Consider the following 15,994-nt stretch of genomic DNA (forward strand, 5'->3'; position numbering starts at 1 on the left):
GGCCTTACACAACTCATCTTGGTCTATTTGTTGAGAGCTTAGGCTTCCAACTAAAAGGTATTGGGTTCAAATCTTTGTGTATGTGTTATGTGTATGAGTTTGACTTAAATGGCCTAAATGTTGCAAGAAAAAAAAAAAAACAAATGGCATTTAATAAAAATCTAATGGCTAAAGTTTTTTTATAACTATGTGATACAAATGTAAATATACCATTTGTTATATTTTTAGTATAAAATTCATATAAATTCTTATATATATTTAAATATAAAGATTCAAAAAATTATTAAAAAATATACTTAAGTTAGCTAAATATATCTATAAGATTCCTGTGAAATCAGTTTGTAAAATGAATATCTAACAGTTCAAGAAGACACATTTGTACCAAAATGTGTTAATTTATTAAATAATTATAATTAAATAAAAATCTTCTTATTTTCATATCTACAATGCTTCTAAAACTAGAGAAAATTTATTATAACTACAAAACAATAATATCTATGTTATGACGAAAATGGATTACAAATTAGACTTATACTGGTTTTTTAAATATTATTTGACTATTATAATTCAAAATATATCTTTTAAAATTTAAGTGTTACTACAAAATTTGTCATGAATCTCAAGCTAATACCCCAATCGTTGCATGCCAATATATTCATGATAATAAAGAGAAAGGGTTTAACATGTCAATATTGTGAGAGACACCAAAATGGAAAAAATATGGGAAGTTAGCCCGATTAAAATAATTATACTTGTTTTCTTATTATTATTATAAATGATGCTCTTCCACATGAATGAGAAATATATTGATACAATATCATAGAGATGATTTGTAGTTTGTTCATGTAGAGAGTTTTTTTTTCAGTATATTTTATAAATATGATCAAAATCCAAAACATTTCATCTTAAGGGTCATACTCTCAATCATAGATATTTCTTTCAACATTTAATTTTTCATATCATAGCGCGCCACATCATCCATTTGTTGTGTACCGCAGCTATGCGCCGAGCTAAAATAGGTTCTTATTTCAAATATAAAAGCAAAACACATTATTAATCACCATTTACGTAGACATTGAACTTCGCTAAAATCAAAACCAACTGAAAAAAAGAAGAATAGGAACAAAGAAATGTAAGACTACTTTTCCAGTTGGAAAACTCAATAGAACATCCAAAATAACATGTTCTTACAGTAACTAAAGCATAATTCAAGAGAAACATCTATTAAATAAAAAGTACCTGTTGCCTACGACAATAATTCCTTCACTAGCTATTTGACCTTCGAATACCTTAAACTAACTACTAATGCTGAGAATTTCAAAATTTAAAGGTAAGAAACACTGAAACATAGTGACTGGATCACAATAGAGATAATTCTTTACCTCAAACAACCCACAATTAAGTCTCCCGTCTAGACCTTCTTGGGCGAAGAGCTCCTGGTTCCTCTTTCTCAATTTCTTCCTCTTTCTCGGTTTCTTCCTTCCTCTCAGGCCTCTCATCTTCTTTCTCCTCAGCCGGAGTACTAGTTGAACCAGTTACAGGTTCTTCCTGACGAGGCTGAATACAGGAGGAGGAATTGTAAGAGAAATAGGAAAAAACAGTATGAAAAAAAAAATCTGTAGAGGGGAATAAAAAGTTATTATGAAAAAACTTACTATAGGTTTCTTTCCTCCAAGCAGAATCCTGAGGATGATGGTGATGATCACCACTACGATTGATGCTAGGATTCCAATGGTGACATTAGGCTGTTTTTCACCTTTCTCAATGACCTCCTGCAGATGAAGAAAATCTATATTTAGTAAAGGAAAATGCTATTTTGGTAACGCTAGAATGTAAAAATGACATTGGATGGGAAATTCAACATGAAAAAAAAAGAGGGTATTTTAAATTTGCAAATTTGCCAAATTTTCATTTTGTATTTCTTTACTTTTAAATCAAACACCAACAAAATTGAAATACAAGGAAAGGAAATGCATTAGTGCACTACAAATCCGGCATTTTACATTAATGTAGGACATGTGATTGACAAAATTACATTAAGGTAGGACATGTGATTGACAAAATTATAAATAATTATAAGAAGAAGAATAATAAGATTACTTTTTTCTCCTAAAAAAGCAAGACAAATGAAGGTGATCGAAATGGGGGTGTGTAAAGAGGCTTCCTACTAAAAATGAGAAGAAACGATGTAAAAAATTAAAAGGAGAAAGGGAAATGTAGTGGACAGAGGGTTTTATTACTTACAATGACTTTTATCTTGTATGCCTTCAAGAAAGGAATGTCTGCTATTTTGTAGAGAACATCAAACACCTTTTTCTGCATTTCTAATCATTGTTAGTGCGCAGATCAGATTTAAAAAAATAACGGAAGTAACTAAGCGTTCCCATGAAAATCACCTGGTAACTCGAAAGTTTAACAGGGAGATTTGAGGCAGCTTCTTCAGCCTTCTGCTTTTCTTTTTCAAGATCAAACTTAGGTTTCCAAGTCTTCTCTCTATAAGACTTAGCCACTATCTCATCGTTAGCTATTAAAATGTTATCAAACAGTAAACCATCCTGCATGGTCCATATCTCAATGCCAATGGCAGCAATGGGCTCATAATCAGGATTCTCAAGATCGAAATAATCTGGATTTGGTATTTCTTGAGGTTTCCAGATGCCCTTATAATCTGGATTATCAATCAATGGAACATGCCATTTTCCTTTGTAAGCTGGATTCCTTTTCATCGGCCTCTTCCACTCACCACATCCAGGTCCAGTGGCACATTTTGGATTGTCAATCTTTGGTGCCTCCCACTCTCCATCCTCTTCATCATCCCAATCTTCTGGTTTTGATGCTTCGGGGTCATCGATTTCCTCTGGTTCGTCATCCAACCATCCTTCAGGCTTAACAGCATCCCCATCTTCAATTTCGACTGGAGCATCTTCATCCCAGTCTTCAGGCTTTACTGCATCAGGATCAGAAATTTTCGCTCTCTCATCCCAGTCCTCCGGCTTTTTATCCTCAGGATCAGGAATCGTCTTGGGTGGGATTATCGCAGGCTCAAAATGATCGCCTGTAAGAAAATTCGCCTTCTTCTTCTCCTCTCCATCAATTAAAATCCGCAGATCATTATTAGGTTCAAGAATGGCGGTATAGACGTGAGAAAGTTTGTCAGATGGAACAGAGGGTGGGTATTTAAGGTGGTGTTCTACATATTCACCACTTTTGGGGTTCTTATGCTTGAGGATGAAATGGACTTTGTTAGTAGAGCCACATTTATCAGGTCCAAACATAATAGAATAAGGCGACTCATTGTCAAAATCCTTGGGAATCCAATTAGTACCTTGCGGTCTTAGATATTTCAGATAAGCACCACCACATTCAAGGCCATTTTGAAAACGAACTTCATACTGAAGGACAACAGTTGCATCCTTGAGGTTGACTGGTTTTTCAAGTTCTTTAACTATGCCATATTTCCTTGCGTTCTCGCTAACAAGAAGACCATGATCTTCATGTCCATCACTATTGGAGTGTTTCCACACACCTGACACAAGAAATCACAAAGCTAACGCATCAAGATGATCTACGAGATGAAAAATAAAACAGTAAAACGTCAAACTCGTAGAACAATAGCAAAGTTAAGGGATTATATTTTTAATGCTGCACTTTCTTCTGCGATAACTATGCTTACATCTTTCTAAAGTTGAACCCAATTCAAGACAGGCAATACATCAGATCGATTTAACATATCCAAATAGGATCTCGCTCTCAAAATGTCTAAGCCAGCCCTTTTACTGGTAAAGTTGCCAAACTGCTTTATATGAACTTACCTGATCACTATGCTACACCTGACTATTATTTTGACTAATGGTTTACAATTATCATTCTGCAAAAAACCTTTCCACTCTTCCAGAAAAAGTTGGTTGGTGCATCTTTTGGAACACCAAACATGAATGGCTTTAGTTTATGATTGTTAACCTTCTTCTGATTTTTTATTCAACGTGCCTCTCATTGGGACTAAAGCTTTACATAGAAATATACCATAAATTTACTACATGAAGACCAACATTTGTTTAGATCGGGTTGATCAAGTCAAAATGAGAACCCAAATAAGATTCAATAAATTGCAGATTGTGAACCACCTACAACATTTCAATCAATTTTATTTTATTTTTCTTGGACTGAATTTTTTTTATAATAGGCTAAATTTTCTCTTTAAAAATTAATCTCTCACATGCAAGATAATAGGGTTGTAAATAAACCAAATCAAGCTATTCCTTTATCAAATTCGAGTTAAGCTTGAACATATATGATCTGAGTTTTAAATACGGGTCATGCTTGTTTATAAATTTTCTCATCAAGTTTGAGCTGTGATGCAGTTTTAATTATGCCCAACTAATTATATATTTGGTGCTAATGATTAAACATATAGCTATAATATTAGGCATAATATCTAAAAACATTATGACTAGAACACTATATCATTCATAATTTGTAAGACTGATTATCTAATTAAAAGGATAAAGCCACTGATAGGAAATACTTGAAATCAAGTATTTCCTATTCACCTTTACAGCAAATCACCAAGAAAAACTGCTGTCCGGAGCAGGAAAACAGTGAAAACAGCGGGAAAACAGTAGGAAAACTGAGAGAAATTCGTAGGAAAACTTGTATTTTACTAGTAGATGCAAGGAAAATAGCAAAGATACAAGTATCCTCTATTCGAGAGGAGGATCGCACTCTCCCAATCTCTAGAATTTGATCTAGAGCCTAGCCACCAAAGAAGAACAAGAAAGAACTTCAAGCAAATTCAACATAACCCTAATCTATCTTTTTCTCCCTACATAAAGCATACAATTCAAAAATAACATAAACGGACCTAATTGCCCTTGCTTCCACTCCTTTTGGCTCCAAGATTCAATTTGAAAAGCAAGTGGACCCCACCCGATTGCCTCCTTGCAGTTTCCGGCTCTCTGTTGTTTCCGCCCGCCTCCTCCCGTAAACGAACAGAGCCGGCCCAATGGATTGGGCCGGCTGGACCGGTCTAACAGCCACTTATCAATTATCATCATACATTTTCCACCATATATCATAAATTTTAAATGGCTGAGAATCAAAGAAACTAAAAATAAATAAATACTTACCTTTTAACTTTTAGCTACTTTGAATCTAGTCATTCAAAAATAATTATAAATGGTGAAGCACGTGAAAGGTTAATTGATTTTATTATTCAAAATGGATATTATTATTATTATAGGGATGGCTTTTTCTCCTCCAAGGAGGAGAATCATAATTCTTCTCCCATTTAATTTCCCTCACTTTTCAAAGCATTGAAAATCGATCGTTTACTTAATATCACGTAGGCATTGTTATTTCAAGGAAATGAACTTCAATATTATCGAGCAAAAGTTATTCAAACGAAGATATATATGATAAATACACAACAACAAAATGTTCATTCAAAGCCCCATAACTACTAAGCACATTTCTTAGCTATTTTGTACACAAAAAATAATAAAAATGCTATCATCCTCTTTATTAAAAAATTTTAATATATTCCGGCATCACATTTGATGAAAATAAACATTAATTCAGTCATATCTTCATAGAGAGATTCCACTCATGGAAAATAAAGATTCTACCCACTCCAATTTTGATCCTCTAAAACCATCTTTTGTTATTTGTTGCATCCTATCTGCTCAAGAACAGATGATCCAAACATCATTGAATGTATCCCTAAAAAGAATGTTCTAAACTACATTGAGTTCGTCTCTGTTATAGAATTCGTGCCCATCAATGCCACTCCAAAGTTTGTACATATTCAAAACGCTATCCCGAGTACTATTAATGAAGACTTGGTAAGTTCTAACTTTTCTTTGCATATAAAATTTAAAGGACCTTGCTATTCCTATTGATGCTAGAAACTGTATCAATGACTGCACAAAGCAACCCTTAAATTCATTATTCCAATGTATCACTTAAATGCCTTTATTTAATCCATATAAATTTTATTGTGAGCTAAACACTATTTTTTTCAAACATTTTATCTGAGGCATTATAAAAAAATATTATCAAGATAGGAATGGAGAAATGTCATAAGAGAAAGTGAATGCATCCAAGAAAAAAACAACACACAAGAGATTGTTGATACGCCTAAACGAAAAACCATAGTACTATACAAATGAGATAATGGTACTATTGACAAACATAAAGCAAAATCGATTTTTAAAGATTACACGCAAACATATTGAGCTGATTAATATGAGACATTTACCCCGGTGGTAAAGATAAACAATATGAGAATTGTCTTTGAAAACTCACTTCAATTCACAACTTAAACAATATGATTTAAAGAATGCCTTATTGCATGGGAATCTGTAGTAAGTAATTTACATGAGAATTTCTCCAAACTTCAAAAGAAACGGAACAACTAACATGGTGCATAAACTAAAGAAGGTCGTATATGGGCCAAAACAATCAATTGGAGCATGATTCAAGTGGTTTTCTATAACAATGAGGAGAAAATGATACAACTAAAATCAAGAAGATTATACCCTCTTCATCAAGCATTTGACTGCAAAGGGAGCGGTAGCCCTCTCAATATAGGTTGATGATATCATTATTAACGGAGATGATGAGGAGGAATAAAACCAATTTTTAAATAGCGGTTGAGGATTATGCAAGTTCAATTGTTGATAAAAATATATATTTGGTTACTGCGCACTTCTTAGTGGAAATTTAATAACATTAAGGAAAAAGTAGAATGAGGTAGTTATAACAAATGTTTAGTTTGAATTCAAAGCTATAGCATATGAAATTGTAGACTGTTGTGGCTAAAGATCATCCTATAACCTATGAAGTTATATTGTGATAATAACACAACAATAAACACTGCTCATAATATAATATAACATGATTGAACAATATAGAGATTAACAAACACTTTATCAAGGAAAAGCTATAATAATGTCTAATTCACATGCCTTGTGTGCCTTTTGTAAGTCAAATGGCACATGTTTTAACAAAAAAACTATGACACATTTTTTTATGAAACTATCCCCAAGTTAGGAATTCTCCATCTTTAGAGAGAGTGTTGGAGCCCCTGGGTGTTGTAAAAGAAAATTAAAGATCGGGTGCTATAAAAGGAAATTCATGACCAGCAATGGTAGAAGGAAATGACTGGATGTTGTAAAAATCCAGGATATCTTGGCACATATAGGCTATATTAGGAAGCTCTGGATTTAAATATAATTGTATATATTCAAAACAATAAATATATTATATCCATCCAATATAAGTCAATCAATGTATCATAGTAGATTTTTTTTGTTTAGTGTGCACTAGTTTTTTTCTTTACACTTGTTTGTATATTATCACGCATCAAATGCTTTGAATCAATGAGAAAAAATCTACTAATACCCTTTTGTTATCAATATATTTATACATATAATCATGAATGTTTTAGGAGGTAAATTATCATTAAATCACGGAGAAACTCCAAGTGGCTTAAATATCAAAAAATAGATGAAGCCATCATAAAAAAGATATGTGCTTTAGATTGAATGGAAAGTGTCAACATAAACATGAAATTCATCATGACATTCAAACAAGGAATTCCAACACAAACTACTAAGAGTCCATGAAAACTACTTAAAACTAAAATTTTATTTTAAATTATTAAATTAAATGCTAATCATCTAGTGATGAAAATAACTTAAACGACACAGGAGCCTCATATTAGATTGAATATAATATTTAACTCATCAAATAATGTTTCAAAAGAATATGCACATCGCAAAAGGTGGCATGATTTAAGCTTCTCAATTTGAATATTAGATATTTTTTATGTTGAATGTCGAGGGAATGACATATTGAACATTTATGTGCTTATCATCTTGTATGCCATTTTGAAAATTTTAAGGGATATAGTAACACGCTAATTGTTGTGTTTCTACTATAGAGGGTCTAGACGCAAGGACTTCCAAACAATGCTTGTATGGAATAAACAAGCTTATATGTGATATGAAGCTTTGTAAACAAGAAAGACAATTAATTAATCAATGATTTAAGTTGTCAATCATAATAAACATGAAGTTTATAAATGGATTCTCAATGCTATTTTACCGAGCAAAATTAGTAATATAAAAAAGAAAAACTTCCGACATCAAAGCATGACCAAAATATGAATGCATATGCATTTTATCAGGAAATGTGTCATACTAATATTCAAATTCTTTTGGTAACACAAAAGAAGCCTTTCACATGAGAAGTGCATATATTTTTTATCTTCTTTAGATAAATGATAATGCATAAGCATACAAGCGCATCATCAAAATTTAAAAGAAACTTATTTATCATGAACACAAGATTGCTGACAATTTACTTAGCGGTTAAAATTCAAAAGAAACTTAACTTTTTTAAATATTTAAATTAAAAAAAAATGTTTAAATTATCTAAACATATGTTTTACCCTTCTTTTCAACCTATCCTAACCCTAGGTGATTTAGTCGTCGACCATAATGTATTTTAGTTCGCCTAATACAAACATGTAGTTTAACCTAGATTAATTGAGTAGACGCTAGGATATCTAGTTTACCTTTTGAACCTCAACTCTAACATGTCCTGGTTGAACTAAGGTGGCCTAGTAGTTTACCCTAGTCTATTCTAGCATGCCATAGATTGACTAGTCATTTGTCCTATATGGTCTTAGATGATTGAAAGTTGTATAGCAATCTTCCGGTATTTGGTTATAGCCCTCCTTAAATGGACCTTAGGTGGACTACTAACCAATCCTTAAATTGTTATAATTCACCCTAGGTGGTCTAGTACACCTTCCAATCTTCACTTTAACTTGTACTAAGTGAGCGCCTAGGTGATTTGATATTCAATAAATTGAATAGTGATTTTCTCAAGGTGACCTTAGATGATTGTAAGTTGTTTAGTGACTCTCCTATACTTAGTTATGATCTTCATGGAGCCTAACTGGACTATCAGCATTAAAATCCTTCAACATGATCCTATATGGCCTAAGGATGAAGTATACCTCAGACGGTCAGACCTATAGTAGACCTCTTTGTGGTACTTTGATGTGACACCCCACCTAACTGGACTATCAGCATTAGCATCCTTCAACATGATCTTATATGGCCTAAGGAGGAAGTATACATCTTCAGACCTATGGTAGACCTCTTTGTGGTACTTAGATGCGACACCCCACCTTAAGGTGGGGTTCATCCTTGAACCATAAGGCCCAAGGACAGCATAGTTTATACTTATGCTCCTTTAAAATTGTTTAATTTCATTAGACATGACTCATGAGACCTAAAATCTTGGGATGATTCATCCTCGTTCTCTCAGATCCTTCGAAAATATTTAATCCGCGCATCTAGGACTCTGTAGAGGATTATCCTCCCTACTTTAGGGAATTGCTACGATACATCAAACCGACCCTAGACATAGGATCTAATGATCTATGACTTGAGAATAGTATACCCCATCTCCCTCCACCAAACTCTTCTATACCGTGGTTCTAAAACCTTGATTATAACACACAATGCACAGAACATCACATGAAATCTCCCCTGATTCATATCAAATTCCCATTCAAAATATTGCAAAGCAGAATAATACGAAAACCAGTCTTCAGAACAGAAAAATCCGAAATTAGCCTACCCACAAGCATGAAGAAGAATTACACAAAACTGAATGAGATCTAATAAGATCCAAATAGATACCTTTGTACTCATCCTTCTCAGAAACGATCCATCTTCCCTCGAATGAATCGTCAAAGGATTCGTAGAACAACTGAAGCAAAAAAAAAGACCATTATTACTTTCGCGACAACCGACAAAGATCCATGACAGTAAAATCCGCCTTCTAAAACGAAAACTTACCGGTTCGGAAGCATGTATATGAAATACAGAGCACGCAAAAAGCGTGAGAAACAAATAAGGCGCGATCCATCTTCCTCCCATCACGCCAATCTCATAACCCTAGATCAAAGCAAAGATGAGATGAACTGATGAACTGAATTGGAAGAGTATTTCGAGAGTGGAAGAGCGAGAGGTATAGAAAAACCCTAGACGACAGGACGAACCGGAGATCTTTCCGAGAAGGTAAAAGCCCAGATGCGGTGAAATCTGGAGATCGGACAAGCTTGCTTCTCTCCAGTACCCACGAGACCGGTGGAAACAGAGACGCAAAGGCAACTCTTTATTTGGGTCCGGAGGCTGGTATACGCTCCACGTCATGGAGGCCAATGAAATGTTGACACATCAGCTTTGCGTTTGGGTCATTACAACCGAATTGACTATTGAGCCTATGGTTCTGAGAAAAATCATACTACTTAAAAATATAAATTTATAATAAAAATTTATACCTCACTAAAATTAATCGGATTAATAAAATTTTCCTTAAACAAAATTTCAACATATTTATTTCAATAGTGAAAATATTTTAATATTATTTATGATCTTTTAATGTGATTTATAGCTAGAAATAATTATGAATACTTAGTTTTATAATGGAAATTAAAAAAAAAACATAACATTTAAAATATTCTAAAATTAAGATTTTCCATATGTTTTTTTACCCTGATTTTTTTCTTCTTTTGCTTGGCATTGAAGAATGCCTATTAGTAATTAAACATGTAGCTTGAGCTGACTGAATCATTTGATGGGTGCATCAATTATCTAAATAGTATTATGAGCTTTGGGTGTTAATTTATAGCACATTAAAAGATAAAACCTCAATGATCTAACTTAGATGGTGTCAATATGGAGAGATTATTACGTGCAGAGATCGGACATAGAGAACCTAAAAGCACAGTAAGCGTGATGTCGAGCAGTAAAAATGCTGTGATGAACAGTAATTGTGATTTTACTGTTCATTGAGACAAAACTGACATGTTTTGTATGTCCGGTCTCCACACTTAATAATCTCTCGTCAACATGTATCCCCTTAACCAGGCTTACCTATCCAACCATTTAACTCAATTGAATGTAATAGCTTTGATACGTCATGCAAAAATTATCTTGATCAGGCACGAATCTCGAGGCAAAAAGCTAGTTGGAAACTTCAAAAATTAAATCCGGGAGCACCTAAACTTCGATTTCAGTAAACTTACAGTCAAAATGAGCTTCTCGGAAATACGAACCCAACGACTCCAAATTTGACTCAATCCGAGCCCAAATGAGTCCAAATCAAGGACCTAAAGCGCTGTTAAAAGGTTCGAACCACAATTTGAGTTACCAAACATTCTCCGATTTTGGCGAGCTTATAGTCGAATCGAACGGCTCGATGAGACGAGTCCAACGAGCCCAAGATCGTCATATTCCGACATCACTAAGGCCTTCAAATGACTGACAAACGGTGTATGATCAATAGATTAAATATCAGCCGTCCATTCAATCACTCCCTGTTCGCCCCTGATATCACATATATTTACAAGCCATGCCACTCCTGAAAAACTATAAATAGAGCCCTCATTCTTCACAAGAGAGAAGAAAGGTAAGAGAGAGAAGAAGAAGAGAAGAAGAGGAGAAAGGGGAAAAGGAGAATCATCTCCTCCTCGACCACCGCCGGAGCTCTTCTCGCCGCCTGAATATGCCGAAACTATGCCGGACATTCGGGAGAATGCCAGAATTCTGCCCAACTTCCATGAGATGCGGAAATTCTTCTCAATTAACGATAGAGTTCCCTCCTGGCGCCGAAACTCCGCCCAAGTGATGCCGGAGTTCTCCTCGTCTACCAACAGACGTCGGACTTCTACCCGACACCTGACCTTCACTCTTCGCCAAGTTTCTACCCGATGTCAGACTTCTACTGATTATCGGACTTTCGCTGGACGTATATCCGAATATGGATTTCTTTTCATTGTTGGACTTCTACCTGACGTCGTTCTTCTGACCTTCATCGTTAGACACAATCCTTCCAACCTCCCTCGCAAGGCAACTGTCCTTCTGACCTCCGTCGCCAGCCGACTACGGTCCTCTCGACCTCTGTCGCCCGCCGACTACGATCCTCCTGACTTACTTCGCCCACCGACTACAAGCCTTCTGACCTTCGTCGCCCACCGACTACGGTCCTCTCGACCAAACGAACATGTCAATAGTGATTATTTGTATTAACGTCATGTAATGTACTCTATAAAATGTACATTAAGCTAAGGCCTTCTCCCAAGGAATGACCTCATTTGTAAGCCCCGTGGTTTTTTCCCCATTTTCAGGGGTTTTCCACGTAAAAACTCTAGTTTCTCTTATGAACGCTACACCCTCTCACTTATCTGATTGTGTGCTGGATCTTCGTACAATGCTAAGACGTTAAACTATATATTTCTCTACTGCCGCGAATACTCCTGATCGCAACAAGCTTATAATAGCTTCTTATCAAAATCATTCACACCCTCAACAAATGAATTATTCTCATCACATCAACAACCAATCAAAACATGCTTCTTCAGAACTTTGCATTCCAAATGAAGAATAGAATATCAAAGTTTTTGAAAATTATCAAAATACTTTTGAGAATTCCTCCACAACTTTGCCATATTAAGATTCTATATATCTATTTGATTGAGGAAGAAAAAATAAGGGGGTAAAAAAGATCTTGATGATATCAAAGCCATTAAATTTTCTTTGAGATGAGTGCATGACGAAATGTGAGTAATTACTAATATATTATGCTCGTATCTAAATAAGTTCATATTAAGCCTCCGTTTGAGATTATTTTCTTACTAATTTCTAAAATAATTTTTTAGTTAAAAAAATTAATTTTTATAAAAAATATTATCTTAAAAATAGTAAAAAAAACTGTTATAAATGAAGCCTAAAAAATAACCAGCTAACTTTTCGGTATAACCTCTCATTCCACTTCATATTCTGTCAATTCAATAACTGCAGAATGCAAAATACCAAATAAATTACACAAAACAGAACCCATTTCAATTATAATCAACTAAATAGAACAATTTCTACTATTCAATATAAGAAAACAAACTGCACCAACCGCACATTCATTTGATTAATCTGCAGCCAAGTCAAAAAAATCTTTTTCAGGATGGCCATCTTTTAACAAAGCAACATAAGAAAATATATCATCCTACATACGAAAGATAATCTTCTGCTAAACTCCTCTGGCCAACATTTCCTGATACATTTTGAAAGACTCCTGCTTCTGAATCATCATCTCCTTACGAAACTTTCTTATGAAAATATCCGCCGCTTGATCGATCTCATCCTCAAGATCAAACTCTCCATCCCTCTCTCCAGAATCTCCATCAAATTCAGCATCGTCTTCAAGATTGTTGTATTTTTCTTCGACGCATTCGACTGCTCCATTGTGCAGAATGATCGTTTTTTCATGAGGATTCGCTTGCTCTTCATCAAATGAAAACTCGTTCTTTTTGTGCGGAAATACGCCTATCAGTGCATTTTTGTCATGAAGAAGCTTGAAGATTATGAATCTCGTCTTCACAGCGCTTGCTTTGCTCTTCACCGCCATGGATTTCGCCTTCAAGATAGCCATTAAGAGAGAGATTGTCTGCTTCATCTTTAGAACCGTAGAACAGGAAAAGAAAATTAAATTCGAATGGTTTGAAATGTATTTGTTTTTGGCATGGAGTTAGCGGTGGCTTGAGGGATCGAGTTATAAGCTGGTAGAAGGGAAGAAGTGAGCACTAAGAAAGGAAGGTTACAGGCAAAGTGAAAAGCAAAAGTAGCGAAGGAGGGCCAAAGAAAAGCAAGCTGTGGAGAAAAGACCAGGAAATATCTTAAAGTGCTAATTGAATAATACAAAATGCTTGAAATAGTTAGTGAATAGTGAGTAGTTCATTTAAGCAATGTGCTAAAAATGATTAAGGTTTTTTTTGGAATTGTTTTATTACTATTTCTTAAAGCAGTTTTTTACTATAAATATTTTTATTTTTGTATTAAAAAACTGTTTTAAAAAGCAGTAAGAAAGACGTCACAAACTAAACCTAAGTATTAAAGTAGTTGTTTATTTTTTTAATCAAGGTATGTGTTTGTTTCACATCTTATAGCAATTTAAGGGCATTTTTGTGCAATTATGTAATTTTAAGATTTTATTTTATTATATTTTTTAAAAAATATAATCAGAATGAGATTTTCAGTACTATAACTCTATAAGTACTAGATGGTGACAACCTCTAATAAAACTTTTTAAATTTCTTAAAGAGGAAAGAAAGAAGGCGGAGCTCATCCCGTGAATCTAGGGCCTTCCTTTTATACGGTAACGGTCTCCGACGGCCACCTCCACCTGTCGGCTTCGGTAGCTGGTACTGTATTGATTATCCGGTAATCTATAAGAACAATGCGTTATTCTAATAAGAATTATATATAAATTAAATTTGATTACTTTTATAATAATTCAATATTCAACCTTTATGAGGAAAAATGAGAATGACAAGTCATGCACGTAGGCATGATTTTAAAATCTAATTTATCTCATGAATTTGATTAATCAAATTATTAATTACAATTATAAATATTTATATAATTATTTTTAAATTATTTGAAATATAAATAATTTATTATTTAGTGTCTTTAAATCTTTTGCTTATAAAGCATTTTTTTTTTCATAAATGTGTAGATCTTTAGATGAACTTGAAGCATTGAATTAGATTTTGAAATATTTGGTTTCATTACGTTGTGTCTAAATAAGTTCAAATCAGAGGTTGTACTAATCTCAACAATCATGATTCAAATGATGTTGTCATTGATGAAGTAGTATCAGTAGATCACAGTAACGTTATTAATAATGATCACTACAAGTTAGACCGACTTGGGAATAATAATAGGGCAAGCAAATGGGGTCCCTTAATCATAATTTAAAAAAAAAATATTTATAATTAATGGGATAGCATTGTGAATGATAACAATTAGTTAGGAGGCATCTGATTGTCTATGAAATGGGGGATGAGTCTTGGAGAAAGGATGAGTTTCCAGCTTGAGATATTATACCTAGGATGTTGGTTGGAAGATGAGATGATAATCAAAAGTTAAGGCAATCTGTCGACAATCAATCGATGGACATTATGGTGGAAGCTATTGGATGATGAAAGATGTAATTCTTTCGTAATGAAATAAATTCAAATGAAGGTAGAGGCATATTTAGCTTCTCATTTAATTGTGGGAAAAATATGATTGTGAAATGCATGATTTTATATATGAAATAAAATAAAATGATTTTTTTTTCTTATAATTTGGGCAGCAGCATTTAATGAAGGTGGGCAAAATAGTTAAAATGCTTATTATTCGATTAAAAAAAAAAGATTTCATGATGGATAATTACCTACCCTAAACTCTTCTTTGTTTCACCCCTAAATGAAGGCTTCAAAAGAGAATTTCTTGGCATATTAGCTATAAGTCAAATAATATGTGGGTGTGTAAAGGGACATAGAGGCTTCCTATAAGAATTCACCAACAAAATAGCTGATATTTTCAAGTCCAATGATGATGAACTTGGTGGATTCCTTCCTACAAGTGGTTGCAATTAAGGATGTGATAGCTAATGAGTTTGGGCTAAATTATGAGTGGATGATGGGGCTTGGAGACACGATTGATGGCTCAACATAGGTGGCCACAATAAAGTGTGTCTGACCCATTATCGACAGTTAGCTTATACATCACAAATGGAGCCCTCTTTCTTATCCATCATAGAGTCAAAGGATTAAATATTATGGTCATATAGCTCCTTCCCATCCTTCTCTAACCATAGTCTTCTCTTCCATTTTATAGAAAGATTGGCTATCAACATCGCTCCTAAATCTATCACACTTTTAAAAAAATTAAAATTAATATTCATCTACAAAATTTTATAATAAAAGAGGATTAGGTAATCATATTTTTATATTTAAAAATTAAGATCCTATAAGCAATCATTAAATCTCTTTAAAAAATGTTGTGATTATAAGATAAATATTACTTTCAATCACATTGAATTATCAATATATATTTTTATTTAGATATATTTTTTCAAATAAAATGGTATTATA

General features: G+C 33.7%; 2 protein-coding genes across 3 annotated transcripts; both read right to left on the reverse strand.

Annotated features, from left to right (window-relative positions):
• Nucleotides 1-1,120: 1,120 nt before the first annotated feature.
• Nucleotides 1,121-10,195, reverse strand: LOC110111823 (calnexin homolog 1-like). 2 transcript variants are annotated; one of them, XM_028695072.1, is made up of 7 exons: nt 10,079-10,195; nt 9,876-9,974; nt 9,717-9,786; nt 2,397-3,526; nt 2,245-2,316; nt 1,656-1,772; nt 1,121-1,557 (listed from the first exon to the last, which is right to left on the reverse strand). In XM_028695072.1, exons 2-7 carry the CDS (start codon nt 9,954-9,956, stop codon nt 1,399-1,401), a joined length of 1,629 nt encoding a protein of 542 aa, XP_028550905.1. In that variant the 5' UTR covers nt 9,957-9,974; nt 10,079-10,195; the 3' UTR covers nt 1,121-1,398. The 2 variants fall into 2 exon arrangements, with proteins under 2 accessions (XP_028550905.1, XP_028550906.1); XM_028695073.1 differs by having other exon boundaries at nt 10,060-10,141.
• A 2,742-nt stretch (nt 10,196-12,937) lies between these two features.
• On the reverse strand, nt 12,938-13,595 carry LOC110111862. Its single transcript, XM_020843907.2, has one exon. It carries the CDS (start codon nt 13,528-13,530, stop codon nt 13,105-13,107), a length of 426 nt encoding a protein of 141 aa, XP_020699566.1. The 5' UTR covers nt 13,531-13,595; the 3' UTR covers nt 12,938-13,104.
• Between the last annotated feature and the right edge of the window lie 2,399 nt (nt 13,596-15,994).

This window comes from Dendrobium catenatum, unplaced genomic scaffold, assembly GCF_001605985.2.
Source record: "Dendrobium catenatum unplaced genomic scaffold, ASM160598v2 fragScaff_scaffold_621, whole genome shotgun sequence".
Taxonomy (NCBI): Eukaryota; Viridiplantae; Streptophyta; class Magnoliopsida; order Asparagales; family Orchidaceae; genus Dendrobium; species Dendrobium catenatum.